A 16,906-nucleotide genomic window follows, 5' to 3' on the forward strand; every position below is an offset into this window, starting at 1 on the left:
TGGCTTTGTATTGTCACATAAAATAAGTTGTCATTGTACTTGGCTTATTACCTTTCTAATGTTTATACAGAATTGTCTAGGGAAAGAATTTGGATAACTTAGCAGTAATTTTATAACAGTTGTTGCATTGAATTTTAAAGGATTGTCCGTTTGTTATTTTGATTATGGTTGTAGGGGCGGAAAAGTGATCCTACCCCCCCCCCCATCATAAAGGATGACAGCTAATACCCCATAACAAAAGACAGATTGGCAAGAGAAAAGCATAACAAATTTATTACATGTACACATGTACACAGGAGTCATACAAAATATGACAACTCAAAGAGAGAGCCAGATGGTTGATGCTTAAATGCCCTCTTCATTGGGGAGAGGGAAGTAAATGTAGACAGTTCTTTTGAGGGGTCATAAATGATTATTAGTGAGAATGAATGGACCCATTGTTCAGACAGTGGTTAGTAAATAATTCCCTTTAGAATTGAATGGTAGCAGAGAACAGAGTTTCTCTGGGCTCCATGTGTGGTCTTTAATTTTCATTTTCTTCCTTTTTAATATGAATTTTCATCTTCTCTGGTTAATGAAATTTCAGGGAAGGGATTGAAGGCAATTGTGTTCCTCTTTGGGGGTCTAGTTTCTAGGCAATTAAGGGAACTTCAGAGAAAAGCTTCATCCTGTGCTTTGGTAGAGACAGGGTTGAGAGACAGGAGTGGAGAGGAGGTCAGAGGGACCTTGAGGCTGCTTCTTTAAATTCAGCATGTCATAGCAGCATATTTCAGAGGATCATTTTCTGGGCCCCAACACGGTATTACTAGAAAAGAGGTGAATATGAATCAGAAACAGTCTAGAGTGTGACACATTAGGCCATGTTGGTGTGTGTTGTTTGAGTCTTATGAAGTGTCAATATAGAATGTAATTAAAGGGCAAATGACGTAGGAGGTAACTTTAGAAAGCACAGACTTGGACATACCGGGAGATAGGAAGATATGCTCATTGTAAAGCATGATACTGATTTACCATAGTGTTTGTTAAGTATTTTTAAAGCCAAATTTTACTCAGGAAAATGTAATTTAATGCCAAGAGGTCTCCCTTATCTCTAATTGGATTGTAATAACAAATTTTTTTTTCAGTCATATTAGAACATAATACAGATTTTGAAGGACAGCTTTTTCAGACATGTACTGTCTTCTTCTCTCCCAGTATATAAATATATTATTTTATCGGGGAATCTTCTTCTGATAAGTTGAATATGAAAATTTTGTCAAGTAGCAAATTTCTTAAAGTTGGTTTTTAAAAATGAGGTGTCTCTTCTAAAATATTCTCTCTGATTGCTTTTAGGTTACCTAGGGTATGCATTAATACAGACTTGGAAACTCTGAAAGAACTTAGAATCAGCATTTGGAGGTAAATATGTACATACTAAAGTAGTGTTAAGGTTGCCCATTCTTTGTAAACTTCTTAGCAAAACAAATTCGTGTGTGAAATGAGAAAGTTTAACCTCCAGGTGAATGCCTTAAAGTACTGGAAGTAGGTAAGTGGAAAGAGACCACTGCCTACATGTTCTTCCCGAGCTTATGGTAACAGAGACATTGCAGTAAGCTAATGAGTGTAAATAAAATCTGGTGTCAAATCTAACAAAATCAATATTTGTTGATTAAATTAAGCTTTTCATATCAATATTTTATGCTTTCTTAGTTTTTGATTTATAATCTCTTTTAGGAGAGCTACACTAAATTTAATTTCTCCCCAACATTAACATTGTTAACTGTGTTCTTGAATTCTTTTATCCATAAATGAATTCTATGAAAGAGTATATAGTGTACATTTAATTGCTCTTTGAGTTTGTGTTTTTAATTTCATTTTGGGAAATTGGAATTGCTGATGGATTTCATGCATGTATTAAAGACTAATTACTAGGTTATTTGGATTTTTCAGCCAAGTTCCTCTTCTGGTGACCTTTATTTCTTTTGTACATATGAATTTAGAAAAAACACTTAATTTTCTTTCCCTGTAGTCAATCAAGCACCTTCTTTAGAATTTATTTACTTTGTTTGAGTTCCTCGTATTCATTTCAAAATCTTTTCTTGAATTTTTCTCTAGCCTTTTATCCACCTGTCCCAATCTCTAGGAATTCGGCATGCTATTGTTGCAGCTCATTCTCTTGTTCTTTGTTATGGGATAAGACTTGGTATCCTGAAATAACCCAAATGCCTTTTGTTTAAAATTTAATACAAAATAATGGCCTTTTATTCAACTCTTTATATCAATAGGGCTCTCTTGTAGATGTGTTTATATTCAGTTTACAGGAATCTTAAATTTGGCTATTTTTGCATTTATTTTTAGAGCAGAAGCTTGGCATGCTGTGATTTTCCAATAAACTGCTATCACAATGTCAAAATGCAGTTCAGACAACAGCAACACAGAGATCTCAAACATTAAAACGGTAAATCTGTGGTTTATCATATGTGGAAAGAGGAAGACAGTTTATTCTTGTCTTTTACTAAATTTTTCCTAAATGAATAGTATATGTAAGCTGTGAAACAACCTTACCAATTTCATGAGTGTAAATTGTTTGACCAGAAATTTAAAATCTGTAGTTGAAATACAGTTTCATGAAGTTATTCCTTTGGCTCTGCCAAAGCAGTTAACGATAGTCAGTTCATCTATGAAACTAGAGAACTTTTTTACTTACCAGCAGGGTTTCAGAGCTTTTCATTAAGGCCAAGTTAAAAACAATAACAAAAAATCTATTTAAATGTGCCAGAGAGAATAAAAATTGGCAAAACTATAGGTTTTTCTGTTTTCACATTATTAGATTACCTATTGAGTTTTTAAATCTTGGATTTGCTTTCCCTAAATAAAAGTGCATTTCTGGGGCCAGCCACTATATACTAAATGAATGAAAATTAATTTAAATATTATGACCTTTTGGAAAATATAACTGGGAAGGTTAAATTGCTGTCTTTCATTTTCTTATAAATCCTCTCTCCTGCACCACCCACCAAGGCTGGTAGGAGTGGGGTAGATGTGTATTTCCAAACCAAATAGAAACATCTTGAACTATCCATGATTCTGTTGTATACATTATTGTGAACCTCATGATTCACGAACCTCATTCATGAACCTCTGATTCAGTTTATCAAATATTTATTTAAATATATGTATGGAATGTAGCAGGAATTTAAGAGATGCAAAGAATGAGAGACACATCTTGCTGTTTCAGAGCATGTGTTCCAGTAAAAGAATAAGATGTGTATGTATGTGTGTACGTGTGAATATATGTGATATGCTATAAAGTGCGAAAGGCAAATAGAAGCTGTTTGAAGGTTTCTGTGTTACTCAGGTGGACGTTGTTTTCATTCTACAAACCTTCATCGTTTGCTTGCCATGTCCTAAGTGTGGTTAGCTACAGTAGGTAATATGAATAAGTGTAAGATATACAGCTCCTATACTCAAGGAAATCCTAGTCCAATTGGTTATATTTAAGTGAGAATAGAGATCTAAAAGAAATTATCTGAGTTAAGAAGTCTTATAAAAATACAGCAGTACACTATTTTATGGATATTAGACATAGGAGTAAAATACAGGATTAAAGAACTTTTAGGTGATCAGTTAAGAAGTATGTTTAGTGTGTTAGAGGCATTCAACCAACAGATTACTCTTTGGTTGTGAAACTTGCTGGTGAAAGGTGGTGAGAGGTAGGATCGCATTCTAAGCTGGTTGAACGATATGAGCAAAAGGATGGAGGTGGCAGAGGTCAGGTAATAGTGAGTAGGGGACAGTAATGTTCAGAGTACCATTTGGGACCAGATATCACAGAGGGGTATGCTTTGATTAATTCCCCATTTTAATATCAAATTTCTTTTGTAAAAATTCCCTTCTAATAGCTTTTATTATTTTCTTACGCCTTTTCTTTTGGTGAAAGCTGATAGAATCTTTTTCTTTTGACAGGTACACATTTCATTTCTCTATTACCTTATTGCTTGACAGTTCTTTTTCCAACGTAATGTTTCCCATTGTTTGGAGCCTAAATGCTGATTAATGTATACCTTTCATTTCACTGTTTGATGTTTTCTTCACTTTTATTTTCAAATTGATTTTTAGATACCAGCCACCTATCCTTTTTACCAAACTCTGTGCAGGTTGTGATGTGGGATGGAGGACGTTATGAGAAATGACTTGTTTTCTTAGAAAAAATAAACTTATGTTACTGTTTTGAGATACCAGGAACATAGCCTGGACACTGAGTGCATTTGCATCTCCTTTCCCACCTTTCCCCCTGCTGGTGTGTGGGAATGGGATTGTCACACTTGGTTGAAGTTGGTGTCCTGATGTGAAACTGGGCAGGAGAAACGGTGGCGGTCAAGGGCTTCTTTTCTAAATAGAATTGGGGTCGGCTTTCTTGGTCTTGAGCCAGCTTTCCTGGCCTGCCTGTTTTCCTTTGTGCTCTTACTATCTTATTTTCAAACAAGATTTCTTCCTTATGTTGATTCACTATAGAGGGAAAACTGACCAGATTTTTCCCCAATTTGATTGTTTCTGAAACAAGCATTTGATCCTTTGAAGTTTGAAAAAGGATTTACTGATAGCAAAAAGTGAAAAAAAAAATACTCATAAGGACAAATAAGGAGAGAATTTCTAAGTCTCCAGTCTCAGAAGCTTCAGAGCCTGGTTTCTTGGAGTGTCGATGGTGCTAGACTCTAGACTTTTTCCCTACAGATAAAACTTTTCAGCCTTCTGCAGGACCTCTTCATGATCTCCATGCTTCTGGTCTGATGGTTTTCTTCTTTCTGGTCCCTGACTTTCCTTAACGTTCCCCATTTCTGCTTTCTGGTTTCGCCTTTCCTCTTTTTCCTTTTCTTCCCGTCCTCCCTCCCTCCCTTCCTTCCTTCCTTTTGTTTCTGTTCTTCTCTCTCTTCTTTTCTACCTAGACCTTTTTTTTTTTTTTGTCTTTTTCCGTGTCCGGCAACAGATCGCAACCCTCAGTGTTGCCCCCGTACCGGACCGGGACCGGCAACGGGATCGCAACCCTCGGTGTTGCCCCCGCGCCTCGCTCAGCCAGTGAGCGGGAACCGGTCTGTATGTGGGATCCGAACCCTCGGCGGGAGCGCCACCGCACTTCCCAAGCGGCGCACTAGCGCAGTGCGCCACCGGGCCGGCCCCCTACCTAGACCTTTTATGGGAAGTGATAATAGTGATTTAGAGTATGGTTTGGCTTTGTTCATAAGTTGCAGAAAATTCACCACAAGCTAGCTTGGATAGTAAGGGAATTTGTCAGCTCATGTAACTGGAAAGTCCACTATTAGGCTGGGCTTTCAGGTTGGTTGATCTGCAGTTTGTTAATGTCATCAAGGACCCATTTCTGTATTTTGACCATTTGAAGTGCTAGTTTCATCCTAAGCCTGGTTTTTTTAGTGGGTTTGGGGTAACTTCAGCAGCAGATGGGGCTGATAATTTCCAGAGTTGTCTTCAGAGGGAGAGAAAGAGAATTTTTTCTCTCAGCCTTCAAATTAAAAGCTCTAAACTTTTTGCTGTTGGATTAGCATATAATCAGTTCCTGTGGCCAATGGAGAGTTGTGCACTCATTGGCTTAGATCTGGGTAACTGGCAGATAGCAGAAAATAAGAAACTGGATCCTTGACGACTAAAGTGAGCTACTGCTTGACTGACTGAGACAAAGCAGAGTGGGGCGTGGCTTGTTACCCATGGAGGAAGTAAAGAGTGGGTATTTGAGAGACAGCCACAGGAACTGTAATTGTTCCTTTGGATGCATAAAAACCTCAGGAACTGTAATTGTTCCTTTGGATGCATAAAGGAATGAAATATTTATTTATATTTAAGCAGAAAATGAAGAAAAAGGTTTATGTTGCAAAAATAAGAATAGGACAAAAAATATAAGCTTTACCCATTTTGCCTCTTTCATTAGTGCACGTACTCTCTTTCCGTACATCTACATGTTGATTCTTTTTCTGAACAGTTTGAGAATAGGTTGCATACATCATGGCCCTTTTCCCCTAAACACTTTAATGTATATATCCTAAGAATGACTATATTATCTTACATAGCCACTATGCGGATATCAACTTCAGGGAATTTTAACACTGCTGTTTTCTACAGTTTTAAAAATGGACTCAATAATGTCCTTTATGAATGAGATCAATATCGCTAAGAGGTACTTGCACTTGCATGTTCATTGCAGCATGATTCACAATAGCCAAGGTATTGAAAAACCTGAATGTCCACCAACAGATGAATGGATAAAGAAATTTGTGATACACACACACACAGACACACATACACAGAATGGAATATTATTCAGACCTAAAAAAGGGAAATCCTGACATTCGTGATAACATTGATGAACCTGGAGGACATTATGCTAAGTGAAATAAGCCAGAATGACAAGTACTGTATGATTTTGTATGTAGAATCTAAAAAAAGTAGAATTCTTGAAAGCAGAGAATAGAATGGTGGTTACCAGAGGTAAGAGGGTGGGAGAAATGGGGAGGTGTTGGTCAAGGGGTACAAATTTTCAGTTATATAGAATGAATAAGAGATCTTACGTATAGCATGGGTATCTGTAGTTGTAATAGTGCATTGAATTTGCTCAGAGAGTAGCTCTTAAGTGTTCTCACCATACCCCAAAATGGTAGTAACTATGTGAAGAAATGGGTATGTTAATTAGTTTGAATATAATAACCATTTCACTATGTGTATGTATATCAAAACATTACACTGTGTGCTTTCAGTATAGCTAATTTCAGTCTTTTAAAAAAAGTCTTGTATGGCATTGTTCTCCTCCAGCATAGGATCCAGTCTGAGATCAGGTATTGCATTTAGTTGTCATTTCACTTTATAGTCTTCTTTAATCTGGAATATTTTCATAGTTTTTCTTTGTATTTTGTGACATTGACATTTTTGAAGAATATAGCCCCTCTCCCTTAAAAAATAGAACATTCCTCTATCTCCTGGAGTTATTAATTATTGTTATTACTAATGTTATCTATATGAGAAGAAATGGCAACAGTTGTAGTGAGGAGGGACCGCTGCTTGCTGGTTCCTGGATATACCTGGTTTCTGGAAATGGGGGAAGATATGTTGGCTATTTACATCACTGCCCTCTTTTCTCCTTCCTTTTATATTTTCATCTGACACCAAGATTTAGGCTTCTTTCTTAATGCCTTCCACTATGTCTTTGATAAGTCTTGGATTAGTATTTGGGTTGGGTGAAAAGGGAGGGTCAGATTTAGGGATGAATAGTCCTAGACAATGAGCAGCCTGGAGTCATGAAGAAGTATAGAGCCAGTGGAAAGATGGTGGAAGTGCCTGCACACTGTAGCTTTGGGCCTTCAGAATGGCCTGTTAATTGCAGGAAATTGGGTAAAACTGACTTCCACATAGGGTTTTTGGCAACTGTGTTGAGAAAAAAGTTTGATTGATGAACCTGCAAGTCCTGAGGGCTTGGAGAAGCAGATGCTAGGTGTGGGGCAAGGAATGGAGAAGCAGATGCTAGGTGTGGGGCAAAAGGAATGGCTGCTGGGGCTTTGGTTCAGTAGAGAATGAACAGATTGTTTCTCATAAAGAACACAGTTCTCATGAAGTACTCTGTAATACTTCGCTTGCCACCTTCGTCTGAGAAAGATCATGAGAATGACTGTGCCCTGTGGTGCACAGACTTGCTGTCCTGCCGAGGCCCTCAACTCCTGCAGTGGTATGCCTTTGCACCATTTACTTGAGATAGCACTTCGTAGTAACTGGATGTTGAATCCCTGTCAAGTGAATTAATCTCTGAAATCAGAATTCGGTATTGTGCCTCTTCGTGAAAGAAACTCTATACTTGAGACTTCTTTGTTGATTGGATGCAACAACTTAAGTCATGTGTTGTACCATGGTTACATGTAAGGAGATTCAAATGTTCTGGTTTTAAAGGAAGAAAAAACTGGATTCTCTCTTTCCAGTTTCATAGAGTAATAGCAGTGAATACTCCAAAGCCATACAAGGGAGAAAATTCTCTTTTATCAGGCAAGTAAATTCTGTTGGCAGTCAGGAAAGCTGGTGATGGACTTTCATACAGATCTGAAACCCTAACCCTCTGTCCACAGGTTAGGAACTTTAAAAAGACTCAATTTTTATTTTGTCATTTTACATAATCAAATTTATCTGTACAAAAAACTATATGAAATAAAGAAGAATGCTTAGACACCATGAAAAAAAATTTAATTTCACAGAATGGCATGCTTTGTTTTAATTTATCTAGGATAAGTATAGTTTTAAAGACACATATTTAAATAGTTGATCAGCTGTGTGTGATTGTGATAGGTTGTCAATTGAAAAAAAGACCTTCTGTGTTCATGGTCTTTTGATAAAATGCCATAATTTTGGTGGGTAACGTTTGAATCTTTCCTATGGTGCAGGCACAGTGCTGAGTGCCTCTCATACATTGTGTCATTATTTTATCAATCATAACATCATAGAATTTACAAGGAATGTTTGAAATATATTTGTGTATATATTTACATGTTTTATATATATACATATATATTTAACAAGGCATCATACACATTTTCTTTTAAAGGTATATTGTGGACAATGTTCTATAGTAAACATAGATATGTATTATAATCTTAATGACTTCTAGTATTCCATTATATAGATATACCGTAATTTATTTAGCTAACTTTTTATTTAATAGATTTTGAAATTATTTCTTGATTTTAAATAGTAATGCAGCAAGAGATAATCATGTACTTCCATCTCTGCAGTTCTCTGATTCTTTCTTTTAGACAAGTTTCTAGGTATAGAATGCTGGCTTGACTTTTAAAACTATCCTCTTAGATCAAGAAAAAGCTAAAGCAGTTATAGGAAGAGTTTCAAAGGGCCCATAGGAATGATATTCTGATGTTTCTCTTGTTCCTTTGCTTCCTTTTGTTTTTAACCCTGCATGGTTGTGTAATGGTATTCTTTTTCCCTTTTGTAGTAAGCTGTGCTAGAACAAAAATGCAATGAAAGAAACACTGGATGAATGAAAAGCCCTGCTTTGCAACCCCTCAGCATGGCAGGCCTGCAGCTCATGACCCCTGCTTCCTCACCAATGGGTCCTTTCTTTGGACTACCATGGCAACAAGAAGCAATTCATGATAACATTTATACGCCAAGAAAATATCAGGTACTAATGAAAACACTAATACTGGAGCATTTTTCACTAAAATGGAATAAATTAGCATATAGTTGACACAACTTATATAAAACTCATTTACCCTTTCAAGCCTCCCTCTTCTGATTAATTTTCTCATTCAAAACACTTTTGTTCTTAATAGTCCTTTTCTTTTCTAACATCTGCTGGGTAATTGATTTGATAGTTTTATTTGTGAAGTTCCTTAATTTTTCCCCTCTGAAAACCTCACTGTTCCTTTATATCCATTTGGGTGTGTCTGTCCTAATGAGCTGGGTAGGAATCAAGCTTGGTCTGAGAATACCCAACCATGAACTGGCGGAACCACAGTTACTATAAGTTTAGTCATTTATATTATTCTAGAGAAGTATTTTGTGTCTGCAAAAATAATTCTTAAAGAAATTGTGAGTGCCGTTTCAACATATGTTTATACAGCACAACTGTATATAACAGGCATTTTATTCCTCTGATTGTTTGTTATTCTTGTATAAAGATGTAGAAAGTATGCTTTTCTGGCAAATTTATTGGAGAAAGATTTTAGAAAGCAGTGGAATTTCCTGATTTAAAACAAAATCCAGTTTTCTAAATTTCATACTTTGGTAAGAAATATATAATCTTTCTTTCTACCATATTTCTAGGTTGAACTGCTTGAAGCAGCTCTGGATCATAACACCATCGTCTGTTTAAACACTGGCTCAGGGAAGACATTTATTGCAGTACTACTCACTAAAGAGCTGTCCTACCAGATCAGGGGAGACTTCAACAGAAATGGAAAAAGGACGGTGTTCTTGGTCAACTCTGGTAATAAAAATTATTTTATCAAATTGTGTAGAGGAAATTGGATGAGATTTTATGTTTAAGCAGATTTTCTCTGTGGGTATTAAGTTTTGAAAGTGAAGAGAGTTTGACAAATAATGTGCTTGTTGAATGAAGCTCTGCTAGCAGAAATGTCATTTTGTCCTATGTCTTAACTTTACAGTACTTCTCTTAAATATTCTGATTCTGTATTTCTTTTGAGTGGATTACTTTTGGAACTTAATCTAATCTAAATTGTTATAGTTATTTTTGTTTTTGATGTTTTACCTTCACAAAGTATGTCAAAAAGCACATGATTATGAGGTAGGTAATTTTTTGATTTATGATTTTTTGTATACTAATTGCAGAAAGAAAGTTACATGCTTCTTAAAAGTTAGATATTCAATAAGAGTTTAAAATACTGATTTTTATATGTTTGGGATTATCTATCAAAATAAAAAATATAAAATGTGAACGTAAGCTGATAGGGACCTAATATAATCATGTGACTCCTCTTTTTTAAGATTGTCTAACTATGTGCTTTAAGTATGTATTAGATTGTCTTATTTCTTGGTGAGATGTGCTGATTTTATTGAAGAAAGCAGGAGAGATGGATCTGGAGTGGTTGCCATTCCAGCCTAGGAGGCGTAGTCTTAGGTTGGAGGAAATCAGCTGAAAGAATAATGGTGGTGTAGGGTTCTCTGAAGTGAGTGACAGAAGGTGAGGTGGTGGGTCTAGTGCATTTTGGAGGATAACCTTGGAGCTATGATTTTAAACTGGCTATTTAAAATTCGATAGTTAGGTATAATATATAATAATAAGGATTTCCATAACTGTCTTAATCATTAGTAGACCAGAGATCCAACTAGGTAAGATTTGTCATATTGACATGGAGTATTATATTTGTAATCAGCAAACCAGGTTGCTCAACAAGTGTCAGCTGTCAGAACTCATTCAGATCTCAAGGTTGGAGAATACTCAAACCTAGAAGTAAATGCATCTTGGACAAAAGAGAGATGGAACCAAGAGTTTACTAAGCACCAGGTAAGACTTTAGAGAAATTTCACTTTTTAAATCCCTACAAGTCCTTGACTTGGTTTGTAGGATGACCTGTAGCCTTGGTTGTCTGAGTTAGGTTTGAAAACTCTAACCTGTATTTTATCAGCCTAGAAATTAGCCCTTATGCATTCGCTATCACTAAAAGTCTCATCCTAAAACCAAATTACTAATTTGAGTTCTTACTCTGTAGAAAAGAAACAGCTTTCAGTGTGAATTACTTGCTGGAAAAACACAAATTACTGTGACCTATTTCCAACCTGCAGATAGCCTGCTTTTAGAAAATTTACTCTTGAGTTAAATGTCTTAAAACTGGAGAAATTTCTTAGATAAGGTCTTTGGGTCTTTGATGGAGATTTCTTCTAACTTGCATGTTTCCATATAGCCAGAATGTGTTGAAGGCCTTTTGTGTGTTGGTGTTGGGGAATTCAAAGTGGTTAAGAGATATTTCCTAACTAACCTTAAATAGCCCACAGTTTGCTTGTATGTCTCAACATATGGGGTTGAGTACTCATTAATAAAGCACTTAAATGCCCACAGAATTATAGGCCATAAAAAGAATATTCTGTGTCTTCTTCCAGAAAACCTTCTCAGTTCCACAGGGGAAAAAAAATTAAAAGTGTGAATTGTTTTGACTAAATTGACAGGTTTCTACAGTCAGATTATGGCTATGGGAACCTAAAAACCTGAAGTAGATTTAGTAGATTTATGATAAAGACATTGTCTCCATTATCAAGAATTTTTTCCTCATAGTCTTTTCCCATGTTTTCTTAATTTACTTCTTGGTTCCAATGTATGAAATTCTGTACATTTAGAATTTTGTTTTAATTTGGACTAATGAATTTCTTAATCCTCACCTATGATACAATGGCCCCATGATATAATTTCATTAAGTATATCCAGGCAAGTGAATGGCATGTTTTGTATACTGATGTCAGTTTTGTTTTAGGTTCTCATTATGACTTGCTGTGTCGCCTTGAATGTTTTGAAAAGTGGTTACTTGTCACTGTCAGACATTAACCTTTTGGTGTTTGATGAGTGTCATCTTGCAATCCTAGACCACCCCTATCGAGAAATTATGAAGGTAAGTCTTCAGACTTTATCAGTCTTAATAATTCATAGTCATATTAGTGAGTATATGCAGGATTTTTTTTTTAGATATCAAAAGCAATATATTACTTACCAACATTGAGAACTTAGTTCTATTATATGACTGAATATTGAATATTGAATTTAAATTCTACAATAAATTTTTAAACATCATAATATAAATGAATTATATACAGTCTTTCATAGCATATCTAAATGTGCCTTTTTAAAAAACAGATCTTTGAAACAAACTGTAGTAATTCCATAAGTAATATTATGTTGTCCTTGGTATATCAATGTTTCCACTGAACAAGTTGTTTTTTAGTGTTTGTTAGTGATTATGATATATTTTAATATGGTGGAGTCTCTCTTGTTATAGCCTTGCAAAATGAAGTCTTTACTGTCAGTATCTTTTATTATGTTAGCTCTGTGAAAATTGCCCATCATGTCCTCGCATTTTGGGACTAACCGCTTCCATTTTAAATGGGAAATGTGATCCAGAGGAATTGGAAGAAAAGATTCAGAAACTGGAGAAAATTCTTAAGAGCAATGCTGAAACTGCAACTGACTTGGTGGTCTTAGACAGGTATGCTCTTCTGATCAACTTGGCTTGAATGAGACTAGTTATAACTGATATTAAGCCTTCAGTGTCTGTTGCAGTGCCTTGCAGAGGGTACCTATTTAAGTGAGGAAATGCTGTTAAAAGGAGTAAACAAGACTAAGAATTCTTTATGAGAACAGTTTCCTGCAAGTGCAAGAATCTAACCTTGTTTCCACAAAGAGTAGCAGATGGAGGCATTTCTGCCTTAAGAGAAATGTTGCGTAAGCGTCAGCCCTTTCTATTGGTTGATGTTTCCAGCGACTGGGATCTTTGACAGTAAATTTGGATTCTTTTCTGTTGATGTGTGTGCTTTATTGTTTTGACATAAATGTATCACATGGTGCTTCGAAAGAATGTTAATTTATTTAGAGAATTCAGCAATATACTTTATGATACTTGGAAACACCTGATTGTTTTGAAAATAGATTGCAGATTTCAGGGAAAGATGCTGTTTATGATTTCTAGGTTTGTCTCTTTTTTGAAGGGGTTGCTATTTTGTGTTTCGTTAAAATACACACACAGACACACACACACAGAACCTAAATGTTTTAGTTGGTAGAAGGGAGCCTGTATAAATTAGTAGGAAAATGGGTCTTTAAATAAATGTAACTAATTAGTCTTATATCCTTATGACATATATTCTTAAACAAGGCTAAAGATTACCAAGTGGTGGTTCTTAGCAGTTATAGTAAATAGAGAAGACTGATTTCTCAGGTTATGGAGTTTAGTCAGACATGGGTTTGAACACTAGCACCAGTAACTGTAAGTTGTATGACCTTGGGTGAGTCACTTTCTTCTCTGAACCTATAAAATGGCATTGACATTGGTTTCATGGGATTCTTTGATGATCAGTTATATAGACACATGGAAAAGACCTTGCAGTGTGCCTGGCATTTAGTAGAAATTTGGGAAAAGTTCTGTTTGTAGAGTGAGAGGAAGAGGTAACTTCGGTAATTTTGGATTCATCAAACTTAGGTATCAAAATGCTATATGAAATACAGATGTTGTTACCTTTAGGACAGGCTGTTTCTGACTTTCCTGGGCCAACATTATCTATGATGTAGAAGTAAAAGGCTATATTTGTGCTTTCATCTGACCTGAGTTAGATTGCTTGGCCTGTGTTACTTGAAGTTTTAGGGAGAAGTAGAGGTATTAGAGCATTTAAGTAAAACTGGTAAGTAATCTGTTGGATTAAGCATTACCTAATTTTCCAAATGTGAGTTTTTGGTTAAGTATAAATTCTGATTTGAGTTGAGAAAAATGAAAACTGTAGTATTTAAGTATATCTTTACTATATTCTATTTCAATTAAAATCATCGTATGTGCTTTTAGGATATTTTGTGCCATTCTTGTTGTCATATTTAATGAAAGGCATGAAGGAGCCAAGGATTGATGTCAGAAATGAGTGAAAGGGGAATTTCCCTAATGAGGTTACAGTAAAAATAAAATTGACATTTGCAAATGATAAAATTTCAGTGGTAGGGGACCTCCTCCTCCCCCCATGATCTAACCTCGCATCCCTATTTCTGCTTCTGAGAAGTAATCATTATTGAGTTTCATGAGTATTTTGAACATCATTTTTCATTCTGGCTGATGCCTAAAGGGGCAAAAGATAGAAATCTAAACCTAAAAAAACAAGACAAAAAAACCTAGGATACTAATGAAATCTATTCATGAAATTCTTTGAATGCCAGCCTTATGTGGTCATTCTTTGAGACCTAACAGGCAAACATAGTAGAGATAAAAGTGGGTTCCCCTTAGGAAGGCATGTTTTGAGTCTGTCTTTTATCCCAAGTAGGTATACAAACTGAAACTAAGAAGTTTCTTTTCTCGTTTAGATATGTAAATGGATCATAATATTGTAGTAAGTTTTAAAAAAATTAAGCAAAGGGTGTTCAGGGAGACAGTGGGGTTTACCTGAAAGAACCTTCAGAGGAAGGCAGTGCTGAGTTTATTTAGACAGAACTACTTCATGGCTCTGAGCCTTCATCTCCTTCTTTGTCCTCTATGGGTGAGTATAAATCAGACGGTGGTAAAGTCCCCAGCATGGTGCTTGGAATGTGGTGAATCCTCAGTTCATATTCTTGTTTTTTCCTCTTCTTCACTGTCCTTTTGAAAACATCTTTTGAATAATACTTTACTGGTCTACAAAAAATGTTGTATATATTTACTGTGGAGAAGTTCTTTAATATAGAAAAGTGATAATTAAAATACACCTAAAATCCCACCACACTGCTAACAGTTTGGCATATCTTCTTAGTATCTATTTTCTTTACCTTGTTACTTTGAAAAAATAGTTTTTAAAATTAAAAGTTGTGTTTTCACTATTGCAGTATTGACAACTTTTTATTCATGTATTTGTTTTTGTTGGAACACAGTTGATTGTACGTATCTGTGGGGTACAGCATTGAATATCAGTACCTGTGTACAATATGTGATGCTCAAATCAGGATGATTAGTATGTTCAACATTATACAATGTAATTGATTTTCTTGGCCCTTTACCAATTCCTTCCTTACTCCTCTCCCCCTTCCCTTTTTCTACCTCTGGTACCCTCAGTTCTGTTCTCTTCTTCTGAACGTTCAACATATTATTGTGATTGTTGTATCTTTCTTTTTTTTTTTTTTTATTTGCTTTTGGTTTTTTTTAGCTCCCACTTATATGTGAGGACATGCTGTATTTCTCTTTCTGTTCCTGGCTTATTTCACTTAATGTAGTTTTCTTGAAGTTCACCTATGTTGCTGCGAATGGCAGTGTTTCATTCCTTTTTATGGCAGAGTAGTATTCCGTTGTGTAAATATACCACATTTTCCTTATGGACATTTAGGTTCCAACTCTTGGCTGTTGTAAATAGAGCTGCAGTAAACCTGGGAGTGCAGGGATCCCTTTGACATGATGATTTACAGTCCTTTGGGTATATCCAGCAGTGGGATTTCTGGATCATATGGCAGTTCTACCTGTAGTTGTCTGAGGAACCTCTATACCAGTTTCTATAATGGCTGCACCAATTTACAATCCCACCAACAATGTAGAAGAGTTCCCCTTTCTCTGCATCCTTACCAGCATTTGTTATTCTCTGTCTTTTTGATACTTGCCGATCTAACTGGGGTGAAATGATATCTCAATGTGGTTTTGATTTGCATTTCCCTGATACTGAGTGATGTTGAGCATTTTTTCATGTGCCTTTTGGTCATTTGTATGTCTTCCTTTGAGAAATGCCTATTCAGCTCCTTTGCCCATTTTTTAATTGGGTCATTTATTTTTTTACTGTTAAGTTGTTTGAGTTCCTTGTATATTCTGGATATTAATTCTTTGTCGGATGCATAGTTTGCAAATATTTTCTGCCACTCTGTAGATTGTCTTTTCACTCTGCTTCTTTTGCTGTGCAGAAGTATATAGGATAAATATTCGTAGGATAAATTTTACCTGGATAAATTTCGTAGGATAAATTTTAGTTTGGTGTAATCCCATTAGTTTATTTTTCCTTTTTTGCCTATGCTTTTGGGGTGGTCTTTGCCCAGTCCTACTTCCTGAATTGTTTCCCTTATGTTTTCTTTTAGGAATTTTATAGTTTCAGAACATTTATTTGTCTTTAATCCATTTTAAGTTGATTTTGGTATATGGTAAGAGGTACGGGTCTAGTTTCATTCTTCTACATATGGATCATATTGACAACTTTTGTTTCTGATCTTAAAGATATACTTCTCAGCCATGTGAGATTGTGGTAGATTGCGGACCATTTACTGACAGAAGTGGGCTTTATGAAAGACTGTTGATGGAATTAGAAGAAGCACTTAATTTTATCAATGACTGTAATATATCTGTACATTCAAAAGAAAGAGATTCTACTTTAATTTCTAAACAGGTAAGCATATAAAAAAAGTAAGTATAGTAAGTATAATAAAAAAGCTTCTGTTTATTTTTAATATTGAAATAAAAATATGCTTCTACTGAGGCTATTTTCTACACATTTTAGCTTATTATTAACTATAGACCTCCCTAATTTAAAGAGATGTGTTAGGATTCGTGTCATGTTATTTAAGTATAGGGAGTGAGATCAATTTTTTTGTTTTATTTTTTGGTCGGATGAGTTAGTTCCTGCTCAAAGCCTTTGAATTCTTCCACTGTTTCCTAGTGTGTGGAACTGGATATGAGCCTGTCGTCCCTGAGTGGTGCAGATTTCAGAAGAGATCCCTCAG

The 16,906-nt window shown here is 35.5% G+C and overlaps 1 protein-coding gene across 1 annotated transcript in view; it reads left to right on the forward strand.

Annotated features, from left to right (window-relative positions):
* Positions 1–1,330: 1,330 nt before the first annotated feature.
* DICER1 (dicer 1, ribonuclease type III) overlaps positions 1,331–16,906 on the forward strand; it is a 55,108-nt gene continuing 39,532 nt past the window's right edge. The window contains exons 1-9 of the mRNA XM_008570524.1: positions 1,331–1,398; positions 1,900–1,933; positions 2,338–2,437; positions 8,972–9,160; positions 9,805–9,967; positions 10,875–11,005; positions 11,967–12,101; positions 12,532–12,692; positions 16,404–16,572. Coding sequence (XP_008568746.1) covers positions 9,017–9,160; positions 9,805–9,967; positions 10,875–11,005; positions 11,967–12,101; positions 12,532–12,692; positions 16,404–16,572 — 903 coding nt within the window. The 5' untranslated portion in view covers positions 1,331–1,398; positions 1,900–1,933; positions 2,338–2,437; positions 8,972–9,016. The remainder of the gene's footprint in view (positions 1,399–1,899; positions 1,934–2,337; positions 2,438–8,971; positions 9,161–9,804; positions 9,968–10,874; positions 11,006–11,966; positions 12,102–12,531; positions 12,693–16,403; positions 16,573–16,906) is intronic.

This window comes from Galeopterus variegatus, unplaced genomic scaffold (assembly GCF_000696425.1).
Source record: "Galeopterus variegatus unplaced genomic scaffold, G_variegatus-3.0.2 Scaffold609, whole genome shotgun sequence".
NCBI classification, from domain to species: Eukaryota; Metazoa; Chordata; class Mammalia; order Dermoptera; family Cynocephalidae; genus Galeopterus; species Galeopterus variegatus.